This window comes from Notothenia rossii, assembly GCF_949606895.1.
Source record: "Notothenia rossii genome assembly, chromosome: 9".
NCBI lineage: Eukaryota > Metazoa > Chordata > Actinopteri > Perciformes > Nototheniidae > Notothenia > Notothenia rossii.
In genome coordinates this window covers 62,855,726-62,880,495 of record NC_136907.1, presented here as the reverse complement: position 1 = coordinate 62,880,495, position 24,770 = coordinate 62,855,726, and the positions used below count along the sequence as shown (strand labels likewise).

The 24,770-nt window shown below is 42.9% G+C and overlaps 1 protein-coding gene across 4 annotated transcripts in view; it reads left to right on the top strand.

The window, feature by feature from the left end:
* ephb1 (EPH receptor B1) overlaps positions 1 to 24,770 on the top strand; it is a 149,959-nt gene that overhangs the window by 21,993 nt on the left and 103,196 nt on the right. For all 4 annotated transcript variants that reach the window (XM_079648089.1, XM_079648087.1, XM_079648086.1 and 1 more), the window contains exon 2: positions 23,936 to 24,000. In XM_079648089.1, the coding sequence (XP_079504215.1) occupies positions 23,936 to 24,000 (65 nt within the window). The remainder of the gene's footprint in view (positions 1 to 23,935; positions 24,001 to 24,770) is intronic.

Genomic DNA, 24,770 nt, shown 5'->3' with positions numbered 1-24,770 from the left:
TGGATAGGCAACCATCACAGACTGCACCAGATGATTTCACTGAGCTGTGTTATTAGCAGAAATGATCAAGTGCGGTCTGTGATTGGAATGGAGACATGCATACTCTGTTGCTCTCCATGACATAGCCTAGTCTTGCTGTGGTCACTCTTTCCACAACTTATTTTATTAGATGTATTTACCCTGGATGTTTTTTAAGAGTGCTGTTACCTTTTTTATCTATTTTCTATTGCTGTGTGGCTGACACACTGATCACTAAGTGCCCTTTTGGTGTATAGACATTTTCATTTGTGTTTGTTTGTGTCAGGGTCTTCACATTTAAGTGCCTTGAGAGCACCTATCATTCACTATACCACTGAAAGCTTTGAGGTCTCAAAATGTTAGATGCCTTATTTGGAGTGTTAATACAAACACTAATAGCTAGTGGAAATAGCCCCACTCCATCCCTTGAATAAATGTGTGTTTGTGCACATCTATGTTTCATCCCCCATGTGAAAATTACTTGAGAAAGGGTCGCCCTCCTCTTGTGCGGTGTTTGCCTCTAAAAGAGATCTGAAAATGAATCCATATCTCAAACCATCTGCAATGAGATGGAATGCATGAGGCCCTAAATGGATTCGACAAATTGGACAATCGAACACCATTTTATTAGATGCTGCGAGTATTTGCCTGTCGTCCGTGAAATACTGCTTGTTTTGCTGTTCCATGCCAACAATGTGTGTGTGTGTGTGTGTGTGTGTGTGTGTGTGTGTGTGTGTGTGTGTGTGTGTGTGTGTGTGTGTGTGTGTGTGTGTGTGTGTGTGTGTGTGTGTGTGTGTGTGTGTGTGTGTGTGTGTGTGTGTGTGTGTGTGTGTGTGTGTGTGTGTGTGTGTGTGTGTGTGTGTGTGTGTGTGTGTGTGTGTGTTCTTGGTTAGTCTGGTTTAGCTATGCCAAGAGTTGAAGAAAGTCCAAATATGACAGACAGGGGAGAGTGCAAACTATTAAAGGCTCACTCCATTTGGAGTATGGCCTTTAACAGACAGGTCTTCTCTAAACATGTGTATTCATCCTTTAAAAAAACACTCATGTGTACGTGCATGTGTGTCTCTGTATCGAGCATCTCCCCAGAAGAAGCTAATTTAAACAAGATTAGAGGAAGTAGTGATGACCTGTTCACAGTAAATGATACCGTGTTGTAAAGCACTGTACCACCCACACACATCCAACACCTACATGGAAGTCCCATAGTGGATAACACATTGGACACACACACACGCACACACACACGCACACGCACACGCACACGCACACGCACACGCACACATGCAGACATTGCAGACGAGAGTGTGGGTTGGAGAGGGGATATAAAGCCAGAGTGTGAGGAGGTTGTGCTGTGTGAATACTTTCCCAGCTCAAATCCGCCCATTCCTGTTGGCATGAAAGACGAGGATTAACAGACGAAAGGTGAACATGGAGAAAAGGCTGAACCGGAAAATAACACAGGGAAAGAGAGATAGTATTCTGGAACCTCTGCTGGATTCTTCCCGGCTGCCGTGGAGAATGCATATGAGCAGTCTTTTGTATGAAGTTGAATCCTCTTATTGATCAGAAGATTAGGCGCTGTCCTCTTACCTTCTTTCACTCCCAAAACTTTAAAGATGGTGTCTCTCAGCAGTCTGCTCAGGATTTGGATTGCTCAAGAAATGGTCAAAACGCTGAAATTGTTTTCAAGGCACTCAGCATCTAACAGCTGACACATAAACAAGTGAAAAAAGCTACCTAAAATATGAAAGCCTTATTTAAATACACATTGTCCTCGCTCTTTATTTGGAGAGTTACCGTTATAACAGAGTCTCTCGTTGCTACCTTTCCAGGATTGTCTTTTATTGAGCGTTACACAAACATGATAAGCCTCATAAGTGAAATTGCCCTTCTCTCTGTAATGTAGCACTACACAAGCTGCTCACATCTAAATGTATCCTGCAATGGGAATATCTACTTCACGCCCACAAGAAAGGATCTCCCTCACTTTGAGATAAAAGAAAGGTTTTGCATCATTAGAGGACGATACTATCAATGTAATTATGATATCAGACAATGTTGCTTGTGGCTTTTCGCCTCTGTGTGATTTGATAAAACATACAAATGTTTAGAAAGTCTGCAAATGATAGATGCTTCCAACCAGGATAAATTGTATACAAAATATATAAATGATATTTGTTGTATATTATACTGTGTACAGGTTTTCCTCTATTCCTTGTAGCTTGCTTTTAAAAAAGACACGAAAATAGCAGCATAAAATGGTGCTGTCACTGCCAGCTATTTGTGGAAAGCCAGCTACTCCTCCATGACAAACGTATGCATAACTTAAGGCTTTTTAAGAAACACTTCTCTCAGTCTCAAAGAAGAATTCCTTCAAAACTGTCTGATGTGTGACAGTGTTTTGATAGAAGGCCTTGGCATCTCAGCAGGTATGTTGAACAAATTCAGCATGAAGACTGGGCAGAGATTTGCATCAGTGCATGAAAGACTGCGAGCTAGTTATCTGAGCAGCCATTGTAGAAAATAAAGGGGCGGATGGTTTTTGCCTGCTTTGTGTCCAAGGCCTCATCTGTCTGTTGGTGGACTCAGGTATAGCAGATACAAAAATAACACAAAAGAAACATGTGTTAACAAAGGAAAGAGAGGACCCCACCATCTGGTACACCGTGGAAATAATAGACAACCTCATTTTTTAAACATCTTTGAACACAGTTTTTTTTGTGTTATTACTCTGAATAATAAATGGCCTTTTGTTAGTATACATAGGCTGCAGATTTTAGAATTGCAGCTTTTTATTGCATCAGACCTATGCTGAGGGTATAGATTAAAGACACAAGGAGCCGTAGGTGACAGCTACTCAAGGCATGTTTGTGTTTGTGTCTGAGTGAGAGAGATTGTGTGTGTGTGTGTGTGTGTGTGTGTTCTTACATGCATCAGTGTCTAAATGGTTTCCTTTCCACAACAAAACAACGGTAATTGCTTCAATTACCGATATAATTTGCAAATTACCCACCATTGGTACTCTGTGACTCTCAATTTGGATTGCTTTGAGTTCATCTACACTATGTTGTTCTTGTTATAAATGCTAATGCTAATAGTTTCACTCTCATTAGTGATATCATTTATATTTTAATTATTTGACATATATGTATTGGATTGTACTGAATTTGCCATGTGAATGTTTTGATAATCGCCACACTCGGTCTTTCTCAATCCTGTCACTTTACCAAACAATCTAAAAGAGAGATGATTTGCAGGTCCCCCTTGTGGCTGAGTTTGTGTCACTGCTGTGGGAGCGAAAAAAAGGAAAGAGAGAAAATACATTTGTGGATTTGAAATGGTTCTTTCTTATTGGTATGATATTTTACCGTAACAAGATAAATAGTTTGGAGCTTAGCACATTTGAACTTCATCACTGAAGCTATGAGCTGTGTGCTGTCTTCTCTAAGAATGTGGGCAGATTATTGAGTCAGTCTTGCGTGTGTTTGTTTGCCTGTGGGGTCATCAATGCTGTGATGTAGGTGTAAAGTCTGATTTTTAAGCCTACCCAGGATTTCAAATACCAAGGCCAGGCATACAAAAAAGTAGCAACCAGAAGATGTATAAATGATTTTTGAACAGGCCAGATGGGTAGCAGGTCTTGTAACACATATTTTGTCTCCAAAACACCCCTTAGTTCGAAATGGTACGTTTTAGGTAAATGCTGTTTATTATGTAGAGAGAGACCAGGTACTTTTACTGCAGGGTAGCACTTAGAAGGTGGAGAATGCACCACATCATCTTGCTAATCACCTGTAATGAGCAGATGCAAGGCAGATGTGCATTGCTGCTGGCACAGGTGCTGCGCAATAACGTTGTTCAAGGTTTGTGTTGTAACCCCAGAGAGCCTTGTCGCTATCTTCAGTCTGTGCCGTCCTTTAAACTCAGGATGGTATGTTTCTGCATGTGTGGTTGTGAGGGGGCAAAAAGAAAAGAGCAACAGTTGGAGGGGGAAAAAGAGAACAATGCAACATCAAGAGATTAATTACAAAGGAATAAGACTGTCTTCAGCATCTTTTCTGAATCCAGCTTGACTCTCAGCACTGGTTTAAGGCCATTTTGAAACCAAGTGTAAAGATTTTCAGCGCAACAGCCGAGTTGCGTTGCTGGATATAGAACCATCACAGGTGGACTCCCCAAAAGCTCTGCTGGCTGGCTGGGAGCGAGGCAACAGGGGATCTACATGAAGGAGACATATGGTAGCTTATGATTAAAAGTGGAAAGGTTTCATACGAGTGAGTGCATGAGTGGGTAACTGTGCTCATGCATATGCACTAACTACAAGTATGGATGTATTAAATAAGTCATAACTAAGACACAACTTGTCTAGATTAGAAATACAGATTTGTCTGTCAAACACAAATCAAATCAAATTAATGCAGCTGTGGAGGAGACTCAGAAAATCAATAAGTATTATATAATTGATAAAAAAAACATTTATTTTGGCTAAAACTGTTGCACCTCATGGTTTATTTCTGAACAGATTCTCTATTACCCATGCACCTTCTTATTTTCATCACAGCTAAAGCACATATCTGGAAGTATATTGTAGTGTAGTGGCCAAGTTAAACATGTTAAATAACCGGAAGAAAACGTTTTTGTTTTGGGCCTGGGAACTGCAGTGACAATTGCTGTTCAGATCAATTCAGCCATTTGTTTTCAGTAGGCTCCCTGGCTGTCTATAGCGTGTACTGTACTGTGTGCCACTGACAGCCATTGGTTAAGCATTGTTCAAAGTAAAAAATCCAGCGGTAGTGAGGAATGAATGTGAGTATGCCTTGCATATACTAGATTGTTGTCAGTAAAATATTTTTGTCAAACCAAAGGGAAAAAATGCAGAATGCTTGTCAACAGTAGGGCAGCAATCAAGTTGCGTGACTTTAATTTATGAATACACAATATTTCCAAAAAAACCTTGAACAATGGTGCCTTAATCCACTCTCACAAATCACTACAAATAAAATCAGAGGCAGTTTTTCAGTTTTTCTTCATTACAGTAGCTTTTTCAGCTGATGAGTTTGCTTGTTTTTACATGTCGCATTGGACAAGGACACCACACAGTGATGAATTTAATCCTGGTATTCAAATTTGGATCAATTTCACACATCTTAACTTTTGGATATGCAGTAAAAAGAATGGGATATCTTTCATTGTCAGAATCTCAAGAGCATTTCCTTCACAGTTACATATTGACAGTCTACACAGCCAGCTGCTTCTAGCAAAAATGGAAAGTACATTATGTGGCTGTATACGACTAAGAGCAATATTGTGACATTTTTATTGGAAAGTCTTTGAAAGATGCCGTAACTCAAGAAGCACAATAAACATAATGTGCTTTGACTTTCCTATTTCTCGGTGATGTGGAGCAGGCCTGAGGTCTTGCTTAGACACGGCCCAGGGATTTATATGATCCTGTCCACTGTGTTTGACATATAAATCTGAACATTTAATGTGCTGTTTGACTGCATGACTGGGTTTTACATGCACATACTATATACTCCCCCAGCTACTCTTGCACATATCTGATCACAGTTGCATGTCCTAAAAACATTCAGAACAACTACATTTAAAGAAATGTTTTGCTTTACAAACAAACCAGACTTTAGCCAACATTTGTCTGGTGTCCTTGTCTGGTCCATGGCTAATAAGTGTGGGGGTACTGTGACCCCGCCGTGAACCAGCAGTGTGCAGCTCTCTGCCCTGCCAGGCACGTGTCTCAGCCTGGGCTTTGAGTTATAGCTGACGGGATCTGAGGCCCATTCATCAGCGCTTCATTAAAACCCAAATCGCTTTTTCAGTCACAGCCTTCTCTGTGCCAGTCCGACAAGTCCCACATCCTCCCTGCTCAATCTCTGAGCTGAACCTGTTGTTAGGAGCATTTCAGTTCCATGACTTTGCAGGCCCTGTCTGCTTTTAGTCGAGAATAAGGTGCTTTAAAGAGTACATTACCCACCTGGGAACCTCACTGGCAGGAATGGCTTTTCACTTGGTTAGCAGCAGAGGAAGAAGAGTCACCTGGGTTACATGGGGGTGGACGGAGGAGGAGGGGGGAGAGCACACGAGACACGAGGCTGTTGAAAGGAACTCTCCAATGGCCTTTTCCTGTTCCGCTTTTGTTTGGTGCTATCTTGCCAGTCCGTGTTATTCAAACCACACAATGAGGTACAAAGCTGCCGACTGCTGCTCCTGCTCCGTCCCTCCGCTCCTCATCCTCCTCCTCCCTCCGCTGTATTATAAGTCTTTAAAACCGGGTTTGGCAGATTGGAGCTGAGGCAGGTGGAATGTTCCACCATTCTTCTTTTGCAGGAAATTTGTTGTCCATTGTCCCTTTTGCCTCGGCAGCTTGGTTAAAAGGCCAATATCTTATCAAAATGACAGCAAAGCAGTTGATCAGCTCGATCTTGTCTCTTCATTGCACATTTGTACCCTCTCATTGTCTCTCACTTCCCTCGCTCTATGCTGTCAATTCTGCTCCAGTCTGTTAAGTTGAAAGACGTGTTTTAAAGTCTAAGCAATTTATTTCTCCATTACAGCAACAGAACACTTGACTAAAGTGAACGCTGTTAGTAAGAATGTAGTCCAGTCAGTGAGTGTAGTAAGTGTATTCCATTGATAATGTGTGAAAGCAATTTAGTATTGATTTTTACAACAAAGCAAATACTTAACAGCCGATTGATTTTCATGGTTTTACTACTGCTGTGCATGTGGGTCAACCAGCATTTGAACCACAGATCCGGGCTTAAGTCTGGGTGAAAAACCTTTGGTTTCACATGTAATTCAGCTGGGGTGTGTGAAGGAATACAACTATTCAATAAAAGCCAAATTCAGTGTTTTTACTTGTAGTTTTAAAAAAGGTGAAATACTTGCTCCTGTTGTAACTGCAGCTTGAGTGCCAGTGTCTGCATTCCTCTAGTCTAGAACATGCTCATTACATTAACTTAGACATGTGACCTTTTTTTTTTTCTGGTAAATGCAACACAGACCACAGCGGCGAACAGGAAAAATGGGACTGCACATTGTGTGCTACTGAGACACTGAGGACAACATCAAGAAAGTTTATTTCTTGTGTATTGGAATTTATTCCGAGCAAAAACACCGATTGCATAAAAAAACACTTTAACTCTCACCTTTGCAGGTATACATGTGTACTCACATACACACAGAGACACCAATCACACTCCTCCCCCCTTCCCACATCCTGAGGGGAGAGGTCAGGTTAAGTGCTGTGTGAGGCAGTAGGCCTGCGTTTCCTCTTGGCTGGCACCCTGCCCACGTCAACAGTCCTTCTCTTCAAAAGCTGCTAATGCAGGGCCCAGCGCTGACAGTGTTCTGACAATGAGCTACTATAGGCCTGCAATGGCCCCTGTCCGACTGCCGGTCCCTCTGAAAAACAGATCTGTGGCGGGAGCAAAGGTTAATCTAGCAGTGAGGCTCCACGGCCATGTGTGCCTGAGAATAGGCTGGGAGGAATTAACACTACTGCCTCAGGGAGTGTTGACAGAGGTGTGTGTGTGTGGGTCTGTCTCTGTCTGCTGTGTCTGCGCTTGTGTGTGTGTGTGTGTGTGTGTGTGTGTGTGTGTGTGTGTGTGTGTGTGTGTGTGTGTGTGTGTGTGTGTGTGTGTGTGTGTGTGTGTGTGTGTCTCTGTGTGTCTGTCTGTCTGTCTGTCTGTCTGTCTGTCTGTCTGTCTGTCTGTCTGTCTGTGGGGGTGTGGGTGTGTGTGTGTCTGTTGATGATGGGAAGTGGGGAAGGGGCAGATGAAGAAGTTTGACGAGGAGGTTTTGTGTTCACAATCCATTATCTTCAGGGAGGAATCATGCTGGATAAAGGTTGCTTCATGCCATTTCAAAGATGTAAGACAAATACCAGCAGACCGTGTAAACATTGCGGTGAGTGTATGCGTGCTGTCTACCTTTTGTCCGCTGTATCAATCGTTCTGTCAGCCTGTCTCCCTCTTTCTTTTTTTTTAACCTATCTCTATTCTTTTTGTTTTTTTTACATCCCTCTTGTCTGCCATTGCAACACAATGAAAAGCGCAGGGCAACCAAAAGGCTCCTGCAGCCTGCCATTTACTTAAGAATACCCCTGTTAGTGTGTGTGTTTGTATATAGTTATGTCTACATTTGACAGTCTGCGAAGGTCAACTTGGTTCATGGCCTCCTGAGGAGAAGCATTTAAATGGGTCTCCCTACCACTGTGCCAGCTGTCTGTTTCTACTCCAAACAGCTCTGTTGGTTAAACCCCTGTTGCCACATCACGGCCCCCTGCCTTTTGGCAACACGCTAACAGTTAAAAGCTTGACATTGTTGGTGTGTGTAAACTCCCATGAGCATTCCTCTACCTTAACTGGCATGGTGTTTCACTCGATAAATGGTCTTGAAAGTGAGAGTTTAGATTTACTTTTACTTCCATCATAGCAGGTGTCAAATGGAGCATGTTGTTGTAAAGTGATAGTTATATCGAGGCAGATAATACATCAAATTCCTCACCTCGGATTGTCCAGATTAGCATATTTGTAGCGGGAAAGGGCCACGCATCAGCAGTTGGGGATCTTTTCAAGGATTTGTGGCTTATAAATGACACCATTTTGTGGATTCCTCCCAGATTATCTTTGTGCAGATAAAGCATAAATTGAGGGATAAATAAGAAAAGAAAAATTAAAGCATCAAGGCGTGCCAGCGCCAGCTCATCACAGACAATTAGCTATGTAAGGCATCTCCTGAAGATATTTCACTTTGGGTAAAGCCTCTTCTGTCATCAACCTGTGTGTATGTGCATAAAAGTATCTGCCTGTGTTTGGTATTTTTGTGTGTGCGGGTGGGAATGTCTGTGTGTATGTGTGTGGGTTGCCTGTGCTTGCACATTCGGAGAAATACCTTCATATAGCCCTCCTTGTGAGATGGGGCAGGCAGGAGTGCTTGTTTTCCCACTCACAGTGGGTGTGCATTTCTTTATCTTCTTTGCCTGTCGTGTTGACTGATGGGTAATATGCTAAATGGGGCCTGTGTTTACCTCACCTGTGGCACCGGCAGGCCTCTGTGTGTGCTGGGCTGTGACAGGGAGCACTAATAATGCTTTAACTGATCTGTCAAACTTCAATCACATTGACACAAGCTCCGGTGTAGCACACTGTCCTGTTGGCAGAGGTGCTGTCACTGGACAGATGTAATTTAATTGTCCCAGTAGTAATATGGCGAATGTTGACTATGCCCTGGAAGTCAGGGAAATGGGCTGTGCAGTAGCAGTATACGTAAGTGCAGATTTGCATTTAAGTGTGTGTATTAATCAACATATATTCATGTGACAATGTATGCATATATTCAATATGTGTATGCATGAGTGTGTGTATGTGTAGTTATTTTTCTGATTATATGTGCGTATCAATTGCAGGGTTAGTGGAGCAGTGAGGCCTTGCAGTGAGTCTCTCTACTGGAGATCGTGATTTACGAGCCTGGTGTGAGCACTTCTCCCATCCTCCTGCATAACGTCCCCATTAGAGACAGCAGACACTGTGGCTCTGTTCATCATTGAGCCCAAGTCACCAGCACACCTGGGGGGAGAGAGAAAGAGGGAGGGAGAGGGAGGGAGAAAGAAGCAATAGACAGAGAGAAAAGGGCACAAAGAAATAGGAGATAGCACAGTGCATTATTTCACCATCAATTATCACCCTTTGCCTTAACAGAAACCATGACCCACTGTGTACAGCAGAGGAGGAAAAAAGGGAAAAACAGAGATTTAAAAGAAAATAGGGGATGGTGTGCAAAAGGCAGGGATAAAAAGCAGTGTTATGACTCATAGTCTACCACAGCCAGCCACATCCACCACAGCATTGCCATAAGTCTTGCCAAAGATAGCGAATGGCCCGCCTCGTTCCTTCATCTCCTCTGGCTCTACTTGCTGTTTTTTTTTTGCTGTCTACCTATGTTCTGTACCTGTGTTTGTTTTGGTCTGTCAGCCTCATTATGTGGATCTAGCTGTCAGGGGACACACAGGCTAACAACACCCCTGGGTAGGAGAAAAAGGAGTGGTAGTGTGTGAAAACTCTCTGGGAGTCCTTCCAACATCCATCTATATTAATAACGGCACAGCCGCAGATAACAAACACTTCACGAAGCAGTAGTCATATTTGCTCAGCATACACCTAAGCCCGAGCCAAAGCATTTTATGAAATGTGCTTTGTTCACTGGAAAACATTTGGAACATTTCCTTTTATAATAGTCGTTAAAATCGTTGTTCTTGTTATCGTCATGCACAGTGTTTTGTGCTTTATCTTATTAATACAACTGCTGCACTGAGTGCATGACTATGAGTACATTGTGTTTTGTTTTTCAATCGCTCATGAGTATTATGAACTACACGTACTGCAGATATTGAATTATATATTTATGTTTCCACACTTGTAACATTTATAAACTGCTGCTACCCCGTGGCCTGGAATAATTAAGGCTTTTTATTTTTATTTTAAGCCTCCTTATTATTCTCTCTAATAAAGGCAATACAGAAAGAACATGAAACATAACACAAAGCTCACATTTATATAAAATGTGTTCTTGGATGTAAAAGAGTAAAAAATGGTCAAATCTATTAATATTTGCAACAAATCATGGAATGTGTTTCCTTCTCTTTATTCAGATTTGATTGAAGTGGCATTCCTAATGCAAATCCTGTTCCAAAAATATTTAGTTGAACCCTGTGAGTTGAGCTTTAGTTTTAACATTTGAAATGAAACTGCTCCTTCTGTCTTTTGGGACTCTGCAGGTCGATGGCTTAGACTGTAACACCTGCAGTCATTATTACTTCTCTGGATCAATATACTACCGCTGTTGTGTCCAGCTTTTACAATGTTCATCGTCAGATTTAAATCAAGGCTCAAAGTTATGACAAAAAGATGGATGGAGATGATTGCATCAGCTTGACAATGCAGCCTTAGTTTATACAGTATAACTATGATTGTCTAAATGTTTTGACACAGATTTAGTGACTTCCAGCCTTGCCCACCAATCAGTTTCAAACAGATGCCATTAGTGTTAGATATACTTTCTCCTACACACACACAAAACACCCAAAGGTGCACTTATTTCCTCCAACACAAACACTGTTGCCATTTCCTCTAAAATACAGTTGGTCCTGACAGAGTGCTGTTCTCTCCAAACACCTCCAAAGCACTTGTGTCTCCACTCAGAGCTATTTACACTACCAGCAGATACTTCACACCCACACAGGACAGGCACCTGCATCTATTTCAACCCAGTGACATACAACTGGAGAAATAATTTACCAGCTTGGGGCAGCTTTTACAGCTGTGTATGCTGCTTTGTATTTACATGTGGATGCGTGAATGTGTGTGTTTCTGAGTGTGCAAAGTGAGCAGTGAGAGAGTGTTTGCTGCCACTGCTTCTTCAGCGCGAAGTAAAGAAACTGTGTGAAGTAGGTCGGCGGCACTACATATTTAATGAGGCTTCTCAGCTCTTTAACTTCCTTATTTTAGAGCGGCGAGCAGAGTGTCGCACTTTGACTCCTGGAGCACACCTCACATCACAGCAGTGAATAGCCTCATCTGGCGGGGCTGCCAAGTACAGACCTGCCTGAAAGCTTTCTGTCTTTCACTTGCTGGCAGAGAGGGTGACCACAGGCTGTCACTCTGCCTCCAGAAGCTCACCCTCTGATCCTCCCGTGTTGTATCTGTTACATCAGCGATCAACAGACCGTGTGGAAGATCCGAAATGGCAGGTTTTAAAAAAGAGACATAATAGTTGTGTTGGTTGATGAGCAGAAAGGGCCAGAGGGATGGCTGATGTTTGCGCTCTCTTCTAGTGTCACTGGACAGCTGTGACATTTGGGGCTGCGTTCTGGGCCAGAGCTCAAGCACCCGGGCGTCCCGGATGCCAAATCAGATACAGTGTGTGTCTGTATTTGTGTAGGTGGGTGGCAAGAGATCAACATTACCCACACCCTCCCTGTGGCAAAACAGACAGAATGTAATGTGTATGAAATGTCATTTGCTATCCCAGAAGAGTTTAGTGTTTCACTGAGCTACTGCTTTGCATTCAAAGTGACTCAGAGAAAGAAGAGTGAGGAGGACAGTGAGAGAGCGGGAAATAAAGCAAAGAAATTAGTTATTTAAAAAAGGAAACAAGGAAAAGAGTGGGTTGATGATGAAAAATAAAAACAACAGCATCAAATGGAAGGACATCTAACACACATTCCTCCTGGAAAAATAAATATATATATCAGCCTTTTCCTCTTTTTACAGTCTCCATTGCCCAACTGTAAAGAAGCCCTAAAAAGCATTGAGAGGGCATGTACTATTTTTCACTGCAGGATGAGAGACCTCCACAGAAATAATCTCAAAAAGGTCTGCCTCACTCTTACTCCCTAGAGGTACAAATTATCTCTCTTTTCTGTCTTCTCTCTCATTATAAATTCTCATTGGAGAGTCTCACCTGCCTCTGTCATCCTACTGCTATAAGGTCAAGATCCTCTGCTGAAAGTTTTTCTATTAGCCCCGGGACTATTTTCTATCTTATTCCCTCACTGCTGAACGCAGCCCTGGAGGAAAAACAAAGCCCATCTCCAAAAATATATAGACTTCCCCAGGCATGTGAGCATATGCTGCAAGAAGGTGAATTTAGTGTTGGCTTGTAATGGAAATCATTGTATTTGCTTGAAGGCACTGGAGAGGCCAGTGGCATTTTTTATGGAGATGGATAGCGAGGAATGAAGGGGAGAATGAGAGATGATCGCCACCTGTCTGCGGTCGCCGATAGTTGAGCCAGACTCTCGGGCATTCCCCGCTTATGTACGTGTGTTGTTGGTGAAGGGGTGTTTGTGTAGATGCGTGTGTGTGGTGGAGCTTCACTAACGAGATCCCAGAAGAACAACCAATTCGTGATTAAGGGAGTGAGATCACACCGAGCATTTCCTCTCATTCACACCGGCTTAGCCAGCACTGTCCCTGTGGTGAAGCACACACGGCTGGGGAATACCAAACTGAGGCAGCAATTACCTGGATCTCACAACATTGGTCAAGGGAGAACACCAGCTTAATTGAATAACACTTTCCCAATTGCATGTTGGCATATGGGCTTCCGCACACATGTAAGTGGTGGGGAACACACACACACGCTCACACTCGCAGAAAACAATCATTGATCCATCCCAGTGGCACCCTCTCCCGACAGGGTACGCTAACCGCTGCTCACCGCTGAGACCTCCTCTCAGTGAGAAATAGAAGTGTGTCATATGATTGACTCAATCACACTTCCATACGACTGTTAAATCGTCTTATATGCAAAGTCAATTCAGGCTTAGTGCCTTTTCCGAGCCCCATGGGCGCAGGTGATAATTTGGCTTTTATTGAAACTCGGCTCCGCTGGGTTCAAGGTGGTTGAAGGTTGTTCTTTTACTGCCACAGATGAGATGAAGGGAGAGCACAATATCAAACCCTCAAGGCCTTGTCTCTCCACTGTGCTCTCATTTCTGTTTCCCTACCTGCCAATAGGGGAATTACTCAGGACAAACGAGTCAATTCTGTGGTGCATCCAGACATGGTTAACAACAGCGTTTAATAAGATTGGATATAGCTAGCTGGTGTTAGCTTCTGCCTCATGAACACAGTCTTATGTATTACTTTTCAGTGGTGCAGTGCCTTATTCTGAGGGAGAAACTAGCCGTGAAAAAAGTAAATAAGTATTGGGAAGGCTGTATTCATATTTTATTTTTATATAATTATTTTTAGTTTTAGTCTTTGCTCTGATAAAGCCAGAGTTTTGAGTTAAACTCTGACAGTGTCCCAATGGTGATGATAGGAGGTACAGCTGGGCTCTGCCGTGTTTTGTAAGCATGCATATATTGTGTCTTTCTGTGCACGCACTTTCTTTTATCCTTTTATGCATTTCCTTTTCTGATGTGGCGTGATGTTCATGTCCGTGTTGGGGCAAGACCATTTTGTTCCTGTGTTTTACTGTTCATAAATAATGCAAGTGCCACACACCAGCCAAACATGTTTTTGTACATTTTTGATAGTAAGATAGAAATAGGGTCGGGTGGTTTCCAGGAAATAATGTGACTCTTGTGTTCAGCTAAGGCTAGATCAATTTCTGGATAAGATAACACAGGACACTGCCACATGATGCCCTTTCCATCTCAGTGACTATCTGATTACTCTTCCATATCCCCTTCACTATCTCTTCATATGAACTGCAGACCTTCTTTCTTCTTTCTCTCCCTCTATCTCAATCCTGCTCCCTGACCTCCATATTGGCTCCCCATATTACGGGATGGATATTTCAGTGTGTGACAGAAAAGGACAGTCAGTTCCATCAATTTCTTTGCCCTCCTAACCCCCAGGAGCTATAAAATGCAATAAGGCGTGTCACACTGAGAAGCCTTCAGAGACACGGGGCACATATTTGACATCAGCTTTATTGATTTGTTCACCCGCTAAGTTTTGTGATTATTAACCCATCACACATCAACAGCATGGAAATACACACCCACACAAAAAATTATGATAAAAAAATAATCGTTTTATTTCGATTACGTTGTTTTCGTAATCGTTGCAAGCCATAATCGTAATTGTGATTAAAATACGATTGATTGAGCAGCCCTAACACACACGCACGCACGCACACACACACACACACACACACACACACACACACACACACACACACACACACACACACACACACACACACACACACACACACACACACACACACACATACACACACACACACACACACACACACACACACACGCACACGCACACACGCAAACACACACTTCAAAAACAGACGCGCTTTAACCCACCCTGTAGCCCTTAAGCCAAAGCTTTTACTGCTCAATGTCAGCTTCACATAATCCAAATGTGACCTAGACCAGGTTCTCTTCTGTCAGCCTACTTATGTCTCGAGCCAGCAGAAGTGATGAAAGGGCTGACTTCTAACTTTCATATGAGATGTTTGGAAATGTCATAGCTATATAGTGGATATACTTCCACTGTAAAGCAGTTCTCCTCATGGGATAAGGTTAAATTACATTAGCATGTTTTCCCTACATGCTAGCTCTCCAACATAAACAGAGTGAGTATTTGGCACAGTTGTTGTGATGTAAAGAGATACTCCTCGGGGCCTCATGGTTCACGTCAGCAACTCTGCACTTTAATTTGGGGTATTGATCGAGGAATTCTTTCAGATGTGTCATTATGGTGATCAAATTTCTGCTTTAAATGTTTTTATTGTAAAGAAAGAGGCGTGGGAGTTGCAAAGAGACTATATGACAGTGGGTGGGTGTGGCTGAGTGATTGGGAAGCCAGCCAAAGCCTTGTTCCACAGCCAGTGAACCATAGGGGAGTAGTCTCCCTCTCCCTGAATGCTGTTTTGTAAGGTGAGGAGCATGATAAGAGTTGTAATTACCTAATTTTACTGCAGCAAATTGCAAGGTTTCTTAAAAGCAGACAAGCTGGCTGAGGTAATATCAGCAGTAATGAGTATTGTGATGGTTGTGGGAGGCTAGAGCTTCTTCCGTCTGGATTATTGCTTGGTCGCTGCTGCTCTGCTGCTACAGTAAACCTTAGCAGATCCTGGGCTCATTACTGTGAGGTTTAAATGGTTTAATATTGAGTTTCTCAATGTGCTACGTGTTTTGCAACCCAATAAGTGTGTATATTAAGCATTAGGATTATTATATTATACACATACAAAAATAGGAAATACACTTTTTTTCTGATTTGGATGTACCAAAATGAACCCTTAGCCAGAAATCTGTCCAGGCGCTGCATGTCAGTCATTGTGTGTATAACATATCATGTGCTTGGTCTGTATGCACACACATGATGTGATTTGTATGTTCATTTCCAAAGTTATAGGCTATATCTTTACTGTAAGGTAGTAACAGCAGACAATGCCAGTGTTTTATTGGTCCCTGTGGGAACGCATTAAATGACGGCCTACTAAAGTGACTACAGAACTCCCTATGCAGTGTCATCACTGCCAGACTTATTGCAAAGATCTACATGAGGAGCGGTCATATTTCTCCTGTGTGCGTCAGGAGCAAAGACAAAAAAGAGATCTTTGAAATGCCATATCCTTCGTCAGAATGCTGAACACCGTGTTTCACCAGATTATGCTGATATAAATTAACCTTTTCATGGAAATGTTACCCAAACTGTTAAGACTGGAACTGATACATATGTTCTGAAATATGTGAGGGGATTCAGCTTACATTGATCAGTTTCTAGCATAAAGTCCATATCCCCTTATGGTTAAGCTAAATCTTTGCACCAAACTGCCTTTTTTTGAGAAGGTGGTATGTGGAAGTCTTTGTCGAAAAAGTAATTTGGTTGTTTGCTTAAATTGACCCATAGGATGGGACTAATTATTGGTTAGATTTGTCATATCTGTCTCTGGAAATGGTTAGAATGTAGTACAGCATTGTTTTACTCTCCTTTACATCCAGTTAGCTAGAAAATTACTTTGAAGGCATTAAGAAGTAGAATATAATAATTGGGAGGGATGAAACCCTCTTTAATGATCACACATGCAGAGCACACAGCACACACAGTGAAATGTGTTCTCTGCTTTTAACCCATCCTAGTACCAGGAGTCTAGTACTAGGAGCAGTGGGCAGCTAGTGGGCAGCTAGTGTACAGCGCCCGGGGAGCAATGGGAGTTAGGGGGGATGTCTGGTGCCTTGCTCAAGGGCACGACGGCAGGGCAGGAGTGAACCGACGACCCCACAGCTCACAGTCCAAGCCCCTACTGACTGAGCCACTGCCGAAGAAGAGATAGGAACTTTATTTAAGATCGAGTTGAGAAAGAAGTGTTAACTGTGTGTGTGAGTGTCTGTGTGTGTGAGTACATATTTATTTTTGTAATAAGCATAGGTCAATGGGTCAGAAGAAAGAGCCTTGTATAAAAGCCGGGAGATCCTAAGCTTAGTATTGTCCCTCAGACTGATGCTTATAAGTATATTGTGGTTTTTGGGTGTGTCCCCTCTTCTCCTTATCCTGCATAGAGCTCATGCAGGAAGTGAACCAAACCCCCATGTAGCCCGTCATTAACCGCAGGCAGAGAGAAAGAAAGATAAGGGGAAGTAATAGAAGCGAGAAGGCAGAAAAATAGACTCGGTAGAAATGAAGAAGATGAAAGACGGTGGTAAATGGAGAGTGAAGAAACGCGTGGAAAAGAGGAGGAGAAAGGATGCGCTGGGATTACACTGAGGGAGGGCGAGGGGGAAAACGGATGGATGTGTGGGACAGGGAAGAGGGAGGAGAAGAAGGTGGAGGTAAAGAGAGAGCGAGAGGGCTGGGTAGTGGGGTTATGATGAATTAAAGATGACACTCTCCGGCAGCCTGGTTTCTAAAGATCACTCTGTCTGCTAATGTAATGTTAATGAATGCAAATGATGTGCCTAACCTCTCTCCCCTGACCAGGAGAGAGGGAATGGGTGGGAGAGAAAGAGAGAGAGAACAAGGGCGGAAGAAAAGGAGGGAGAAAGAGAGAGGTGTGAAGTGTGCGTATGTGTGGTGAGGGGGTTGTATAATTGTTTCTGTTGCAAAGCTGAATGAGAGAGTGACCATGACGATATGATTAGATACGTGAGCTTGTTGTCTCCAGCCCTTGGTGTGCATTGACTGTGTACCTGTCTGTTTTTGCCTACCCCGCCTTAAGGGGGGTTGATGTGATTTCCTGTTCCCCCTCCACAGCAACTGTATTGCAAACCGGTAAGGGGGAAAGAGAGCGGCTGCTGTGCCGCAAGGTTGAATCTTAAGTTGTATGTGATGTGGCAGCCCAGATGTGTAAGGCCAAGAGAATGTCACCTTGCTGTGATGATAGGATAATTCCATCAGGTTGTGCAGATACTGCATGTTTATTAATTTCCCTGTCTTGTGAGGCATTCTTGCTAACATCTGCTGCTGATCCTACTCTAGCTTCTGTAAGTCCCCTCTTCTGTCTTCTCTCAGCTGTATTGGCTGTGTCTCTTGTCCCTGAAGCTGACCTGGTCTTCTTTCATGCTGAACACATTATTTTCATTCCGCCAAAGCGAGTGTCTGCAAGCCCAGAACACTGTTAATACATTTGTGTGTGTATGCAATCTGTGCTTTGTGAGCTTGTTCGCTTATTCCCTCTGTGGCTCACCGATGCGCTATCCCATCACTCCCAGTTTATGTCTCAAAGGATGGCAGATTATTTTCTGTTCAATTTTCAAATGAGCAACATTGTCATTTCTGTCTTCAGGGAGACATAGAAGTAACATATTTCTTTTGATACATTCCTGTTGACTGCTCTGTATCTTCTATTTAAAGCGAAAAGCCTTCACTTTGAGTGACAAGGCTTTAGTGTGGCACAGATTAGAGAAGTCATACATCTGTGTTCACACGGATTGTCTTCTCTGTTGAACACAGTGACTCAATCAAAGACATCACCTCTTTCATATTCTTTTTACCCTGAAGCAGTGATCTGACATAAACCCAGTCACCGTGTTTTAAATCAGCTCAATGCTGTCAACCATGTTGGACTTGAGCTGGTCCTGTTTTCCAGTCCAATACCCACTCTTTCTTGTATGATTTCCCAGGTTGATGGGAGTGAATAGTGTCCGTGTGACAGACTTCCACACGATTTGTTCAGAAATGACTTCAGTGTGTCAAAAACGTTCCCTTTTTATTCATAAATCCCCTGAGTGGACGGCTGATTAGTTGGGGAGAAGCAGCAGCCTTTACTCATGTTTGTTTGTCACTTTGTGTTCAGCCTCATATTAAGAGGCCAGGCTCAGCAGGCAACAGGGCTTCATCATTGTTAAGTGCTCATTTCAATCCCGCTGATTTCTCATTTTGTTTTTTCATCTCTGTCTTTTCCTCTGTCTGTCTATTCCCCTTCGATACCTCCCTGTCTTTGTCTTCACATCTTGATTCCATTTCTAAGAAAAGATAAACCCCTCTTAAAAAATGTGGTTCAAGGCCCTCGGATCTGATATCAGTTTGTCGCTACAATCACAAAGAGTAGGCCCTCTCAGCCCAGCATCCAGCATATGGACATGATTGTCTCATTGAATTACAAAGCGCAGCCGCATCCTTGAACAGGAGGCCGTTGTGGGGGGGGGGGGGTTGGGTAGGGAAATCCGCAGAGAATGGCCTGCCATATTGACTAAGGAGCCAGGGAGCTTGAGAGAGGCGCTTCAGCACATGTTCTATCGACCAGCAGCCATACAATCATACAGACATGGCAACAAAGGGGGGGAATTATACAGACGTGTTGTGATTCTGACCTGTAAACTGAGGAATTAAAATCAGACATAGAGGCTCAAAGAAGGAGGAAAGACTGGCGCATCCACTTATGCCGCTATGTTTCGCTGAATTCTCGTATAGTTGTTATTTGCCCAAAATGCAAGCAACATGCAATCATGTGTGTGCATGTGATGTACCATGCGACTGCTTGTTGACGTGTAATTGTGTGAAGAGGGCTGCCTTATCGATCTGTAGAGCAAGGCCCCATCAATGTTTAATGCAGTCTCTCTCGCTTTTTCATTTCTCTGCCTCCCTCTCTCTGTATCTGTGGAAACAGCCTACCATTTGGTATTGATCTGCCACTTGCTGCTAATGAGAAGGAGCTGTGCTTTCTGGCAATGGAAGCTAGGCCCTCCGTTGAGCCTTGATTTTGGCTCGACTTGTGGCTTCTGGGTTTTGACGAGAACACTGGGAGTGTATCAGCTTTAGCGAGCCATACACAATGAGCCAAACCACATCCGTTATATGTTTGAAAGTAACTAATATTCCGCGATGTAGTCACAATACATCCCCCAGCCTTGCAGCTCTTTGAATCTATACCAGGCAAGCTACCCTGACACCTACAAGCTATTGTTTTCCAATTGATTTATGACTTAGTCAACATTAAGCTCTCTATGTTAATAACTTTCCCACAGACTGAACTGCTAGTGAACCTGGCAGTGTTTAATTTATTGGAGCTTGCAGGTGGAGCTGACATAGCAGAATATGAATGCAGGAGAAAACACTCTGGCCTACCCTCCAAACATAAGGGACTACAGCTAGTTGTTATCTTTCCCTGTCTTCCAAATGACTTGGTCCAAACTGATGGGAGAGATAGTAACAGGATGTGCGGTCAGACTTTACTGCAATTGGAATTAGCGAAACATGGAAAGGGAGGACAAATTGTTTAAGGGTGTCTTATAGGCTAAGCTGAGGAGTAATGGAGCGTTAAATTCCTGGATCCCACATACAGTGAGGAAAGATAAGTCAAAGGAAATATGTTTTTCAACTACTTAAAATGCATATGTACAGTTACTAGACAACACACAGAAAACGTTGTTTGAACAATACAAATAAATGTATCTGTTTCTAAAAGATGTTCTCATTTAAAAATGACCAGAAGACAATCTGACAATGTTTCCTTTAAAATGATAATGATATGTTGCTATGAACCTAATTGTTTTTCGCAGCTTACAGTAGGTCATTAATAAATTATAATTTCAACAATAAACCTGAATTTGCCATAAAAGAGCTGGCTTATCCAATTAATGTGGGTTGCTTGTTTTAAAAGGAATCTCTTCAAATCCACTTAGGATTAAATGGATGAATGGTCCACATAAGAGCTAATTTAAAAGTCACACACATACACGTACACAAGGGACATTTTCCAAATCCCCAGTGCCAGTGGACAGGTGTGTGAGCCTCGGCATGACGGCTGTGCGAGTCCCACCCTGTCGCTAATAACCACTTAGCATACTCCATTCACTCATCTGCTACTCTGATATTCTGCTAATGGTGGACATTAGGTCACATGATATGGCTCATCCTGCCCTCCCAAGGGCCTTTGACCCTTTTTTTTTGCTTCCTACCCTCGCATATCTTGCACCTCCTTCCCCCTTCCTTGCTTTTAAAAGGAAATGGGAAATGGCCTACCAAGCGCCCGTGTGATTTGACTAAAGCTTCTGTGATTTCCCCTGAGAAAGGGTTGGCAGTCCCCACAACGCTGGATGGCGCTTAGGGTTGTTTCATGCTCCTATCTCCCCAGCTGACAGCGAGTCGCACAGGCAGGCAGGCAGGCAGGCAGGCAGGCTGGAGCTAGCTGGCTGACTGTGTAAACTAGACAAGGCAAGGCTGATCTTAGGGAAATTGAAATACTCTGATGGAAGCTGGTGTGAACAACGCTGTCACTGTAGGGGTACACAGAAAATTGCTCTCTGAGTTGGCTGGTGAATGTGTGACTGCGTGTGTATATGTGTGTGTGTATGTGCTCAGCATGTGTGTCCGTTTGTGGCTTAATGTGTATCTGTGTAAGTGCTTGTGTGAGCAGCTGAATTACCTAGGCTAATTGGTTTCATGTCTGAGGACAGTTTCTCCCAGTAAGTGGAGATTGAGAATGAAAAGCCTCTTTCTTTCCTACCGGTGGCTTGTCACTCATCCTCTGTGTATTTGTTTTTTACCAAGACCACTTGAACTGCAGATGACGGGCTTCGAGTGCTCCATCATTTGGAATGATTTCCAAATCACTGCAAGTTCAGTCAGATTCCAAGTAAGCAACAGCTGGTGGTGTGTGCTTCCTGTGGAGGAGTAGGTAAAGGGAGGGTGCTTAGGGCTGAAACCTCTTCTTGAACAAGGACAGCGTCTGCTGGTTGTGTCTTCGCATTCAATCAGAGTGAGATTTCTCTCTTATCAACGACACGTGTGGGCGTCGCTACTCGCTAGCCAACCATTGCTGTGATAGTGGAAGACTTCCAAGCCAAAGACACCATCCGCCGTTGCTCTGAAAATCCCCACACAACCTGCTTATCTACCAGAGATCACCCAGACATACCATCCACTCCTCTGTCTCTGTTTTTTATCTGTCTGGCCACAACAGACTCTACTCAGGGCATGTTGTGGCAGGAGACATAAAAAACATGAAATATGCCCTGGTTCACTCTCAATAAGAGGGAAGGTTTAAGCCAGAAATAAACTGTCAGTAACCGGGGAAGTTATGAATCTATCATTACACTGCTGAGGCCAACATGTCATCCAGTCCATCACTCTATAAATCTATCTGTGTGTGAGAGAGAGGAGCAGGATCGACCAGTCATACTTCTTTCTTCTTTCCGCATTTCAGTCTGCCAACAGGGCAGATATGAATCAAAACGGGGGGAACTGCCAAACTTATTTGTCTAAGATGTGTCACTGAGGATTAGTAAGAGGTAATCTTTGTCTTATATTACATAGACATGGGGCCAGATAAGACACCTTGTGTAATACAAGTCGAAAGTGAGATAGAGAAATTCTCTAAAACTGTTCCCCTATGACAGATTTTTCTTTCAGAGACCATAACTTTTTATTGTTTCATTTTTGTTTGCAACCAGAGCGCGATATAGTAATACAAGTTGCATCTTGAGATTCAGTAAAAATGCTCAGAAAATCCCAGAGAAACACAAGACATCTTTGCCCCTTGTCAATAAAGAAAGGCAGTCAGTCGATCAAAAATATTTAATCGCGATTAATCGGACATTTTTTATCTGTTCAAATGTACCTAGAAGAATATTTTTCAAGTTTTTAATACTCTTATCAAAATATGAGTGGAGAAATATGCTTTATGCAAATGTTTGTTTATTATCATTTGAACAATGACAAATATTCTCCTGAATATTTTCAATACAACAACCTGGAACCTCTCTCTCTTACACTCTCTCCCAACCCTGTGTACTTCTTTGCACTGAGCCAGTTGCTCAAACAGACAAGCCTGTTTACAGTTGTCGGCGAAATGCCGCTACTCTGTCATCACAACAGTCAAAGCATGAGACTGAAGTTCCCACTGTGGGTCAAAATAATGTGCTGTGATGTGCAGTCAACACATTGGATGCGATCCGAATTATCTAACGCCCCTCGTCCTCCACAATGTTAAGCTGTAGCCACCCATTTAGCTATCGCTGTTGTTGTCCAGGCGTCTTTTGATGCGTCTCCCCGGCAAACTTTCACGCGTGGTCTGCCGCAAGCGAGCGGCAGGAGCGGGGCTGTCAGCATCAGCTGTGTACTTGGCTTGCTGTTTAAAACACCTTTTGTGTATCTATATCTCTCGCTAGAATCTCCCACCATCCAACTAACAACAAAGTCAAGCCTTTGGGCTCTGAAACTACGGGAAGGGCCGAGGACAAATACACATATGCGTTAATCGCACGTTAAAAAATAATTAGTGGCATTAAAAAAAATGTGCGTTAACGCATCATTAACGCGTTAAATTGACAGCCCTACAATAAAGCTCTCTCAATACTGCACATTTTGGAAACATATATATTTTATAACCTTGGTTTGAGAAGAACTGACACAAACAGTATTGGGATCTCTGCCAACGTTTCCATTGTATGTCCCCACTCAGAGTAAACACACTGCAAAGGCCTCGTCTTGGAGGGCTTCCTCTGCATTTGTGAATCCGTTTTTTGTGTAAACAAACAATGTGACACATTTTAACACTAACATACAATCACATGCAAACCCATGCTGTGTTACTCATGTGCACTCAGACAAATACAACCACATCCACTCCAATGCATGCACACGCCCGCACACAGACAAAGGCAGGATGCACACACTGGTTGTCCTGCTCACACAGAGAGAACACAATCCAAAGCACAGCATTCAACAGCATGACAGAGGCTCTCAGACATTCCTTCCAGCAAAAGTGCCAAAGCTTTGTTTCCATGTCTCTTGTCTTAACAGAAGTCTTGCAGAGATGGATGAAGCGCTGTGAAGGATTCATCTCCTCTCTGTGCATCAATGATAGTGTCAAGTGATCACTGGGGCTTGAATGCAGTTCAACTCTGTGGAATGATACTCAAAATAGCTTTCCTGAGGCTAACCACTGTCGTCCTCTCTCTCTCCCTCTTCTTTCGCTGCAGAGACCGTGATGGACACTCGGGTGGCCACAGCTGAACTGGGCTGGACAGCATATCCAAATTCTGGGGTGAGTCGGATATTGCTACAGTAAGACTTAAGCATGCTGGGTAAAAAACTGTGCAAACTATTTCTGATGGGAAAAAGATACGGTGATATGTAACATGAAACACAGTGCACGTACAGTTCTACAACCAGACAGACAAATAGGCAGGAAGGCATTCAGGATGGGAGTATAGACTTAAGTAGTGCCCAATGTATCTCCTATTATGGGTATTATTTTCTCTGTGCCCCTCATAATGACTTAATGACATAATGGGCCCACCTAAGCCCCAGAACACAGTACCTAAGTCCCTGTAAATGGAGGCTGGGGGATACCATAGACATAATGATACTGTAATGATACATTTATGCTGGGAAGTGGAGGTATTAGGATGAAACGGAGGAGGAGGAGCTAAGAAGATGGAAACGCTCAGGGCTTTGTCAGATTTTTGGAGAACTATTTTCAACTTTTAGGTAGTTTCATGCACATGAAAGCGTTGGAAATGGAAGAAAGTGCAAAGTCATCTGAATCGGAACAGGTTTCTTTTTTTCCTGAAAGAATCACAGTATCAAAAGTATGATTGCCCTATTACACTAATGGATTGAAAGACCATTTTAGGGCCTTTTTCTCTTTGCCCTAATTCAATATTTGAAGCTCCATAGACTAACACCGATAGCATGAATCTGGCAAAAGCCGTCCAGACAATGACTCTTTCCTTCATTTTCTGGGTCTGTGGCTCTTTATGAGGCATTTAACACGCGTGTAAAGGGAGGTTTTATTGCTCTTAAACAGAGCTT